At 52.4% G+C, this 2,052-nt stretch overlaps 1 protein-coding gene across 1 annotated transcript in view; it reads right to left on the reverse strand.

Moving 5' to 3' along the window:
- Positions 1–1,455, reverse strand: part of LOC102763266 (zinc finger protein 211-like) — an 8,982-nt gene extending 7,527 nt beyond the window's left edge. The window contains exons 1-2 of the mRNA XM_006774827.2: positions 1,184–1,455; positions 443–569 (exon numbers count right to left, since the gene is read on the reverse strand). Of these exons, the coding sequence (XP_006774890.1) occupies positions 443–569; positions 1,184–1,216 (160 nt within the window). The 5' untranslated portion in view covers positions 1,217–1,455. The remainder of the gene's footprint in view (positions 1–442; positions 570–1,183) is intronic.
- Between the last annotated feature and the right edge of the window lie 597 nt (positions 1,456–2,052).

Consider the following 2,052-nt stretch of genomic DNA (forward strand, 5'->3'; position numbering starts at 1 on the left):
CATGCAAAAATATGTGCTCCTGTATGTAATAAGCAATTAATATATAAAATATACAGGGTAGTTAGAACACTCTTTAACCAAAAATAGTTAATAAACACGATAAGGATGTAGAGACAATTCTTCAAAAAATATGTACAAATGACCAACAGGAATATAGAAAATGCTTTCCTCACTGATCTAGGTGGAATCCCTTACCTTCCTGTAACATTACCAACCACAAGTCCTTCCCTGGTAATTTAGTGGAGCGGGAAGTATTGGGACTTCAGGAATAGAAGGGAGCAGGAGAAACAGACCAACCCTTCCCAGGACAGCAACTACACAGAAAAGTGGAAAAATCAAGCAGTACCACAGTCTACATGGGAGGACCGAGCACACCTTGGGCGATGGGGCCTGGGAAATGGCAAAGCCAAGTCCAGGTCACTGTTGAGAGTGAGGGTCTTACCCAGGGAGGATGTAAGTTCAAAGTTCTCCAGCATCACATTCAGGTACAGCTGTCTCTGACCCTCATCAAGGAGGCTCCATTCCTCCCTGGAGAAGTACAGGGCAATGTCCTCAAATGTCACGCCAACCTGTTAGAATGGAGACAATTGAAACCAGAGCTGTCTCTCTGATAAGCTGCATTCCTACTCCTTACACAACTTCCCCCCCTCAACCTCCTCCAAGGCCCCTGGTTAGTGTGGACACCAGGCCCTAATGCCAGTGCAGGCTGCTCTCTCATCACAGTCCCATTACTCACTGTGATGGCCCTCAGCAGAGCAGCTGGGTTGGGTGGGAAGCATTGGGGGAGGGTAGGGTAGAGAGCAATGCCATTTAAGGTCTGGGCGATGCCTGCAGGGCCCAGCGTTCCTGCCAAGCAACACCACTGCAGTCTCCTAGATCCTGCCTCCAAGACAAAGACAAGGGTCCGTTTATGCTTCACTTTAAGTCCCCACACCTCCTCAGGGACTCTCAGATGCGAGTCACCCCCGTCCTCTCTGCCCTGCACTTGTTGTGTCCTCAGAAGCCACAACACTCCTCTCCCCCCTCCGCCTTCCTCACGGTCCTCCACGCGGGACTGAAGTGCAGGACGGGACAGGCGCTCAATCTCATGACGGGACACAAACACATTTGATAGAAAAATACAGTCCCCAGGCTGTCGTGTCTGTGTGAGGAAGCGGTGCGGGCCTGGGGGACTCGAACTCACCTCAGCCCGTCTCCTCAGCGGGGGCGCCGCCATTGTCCTCTGTGGGCTGAGCCGGGCGGGAGCAGAGGGAGCAGCCGCTCAGGAATGGCGGTCCCGTCCGAGGCCTGGCGCTTAAATCTCGCGTGTGAGCTGTGCGCACCCCTGCAGGCTCCCACCACGGGCTGTGAGGCAGAGAACACCACTCTCCCGCCTTCTCCACGGCACTCTGCGACCAGGAACTCCTGACCCCAGCCGCCAGACGAAACAGACAGAAGACAAAATCCGACCAGGACTACCGGTCCCGCCCTCCAGAACTGGAAAAACGGAAACGCCTTTTCTGAGCTTCCATTGGCTCAGCCTGGTGGCATTCCACGCCCGGCCTTCTGGGTAATGTAGTTCCTACGCTCCCTGGCCAGGATCTTGTATTTCCTCAACTGACTCCAGGACTGGTTTTGAGTGCAAATAGCAGAAGAACACACCAAGTATACTCAGGGCCCTCCAGCGCCGTCAGGGGAGGGGATTATCAGGGAAAGTTTGTTTCTGAGGCGCCTGCGTGGCTTCCTTTAGTTGCGGGTTTTGCATATCTTTCTTCAGGACCAGCTCTTTTCTGAATGGCAGGCACTGTTTCTTCATTCAGGACTTTTGGCATGTGTCTCCATCAGGCCATATGTAGCTGGGGGAGGTGGCTCAAGTCTCTAACTGCTTCTACCTGCCTCTATTGACTCCATTATACAAAGTTAATGTCACAGAACAGACACTCATACTTTAAAGGCATCTGCTTCTGATGCCATCCGAAGTGCAGCTCTGCCGGGGCTGCAGTGTGGATAAGATGGCCAAGAGACAGGTGACAAAATGCTCTAAGTGACTGATCATCAGAGAGATGAAAATTC

Source organism: Myotis davidii, unplaced genomic scaffold (assembly GCF_000327345.1).
Source record: "Myotis davidii unplaced genomic scaffold, ASM32734v1 scaffold887, whole genome shotgun sequence".
In the NCBI taxonomy this organism is placed as follows: Eukaryota; Metazoa; Chordata; class Mammalia; order Chiroptera; family Vespertilionidae; genus Myotis; species Myotis davidii.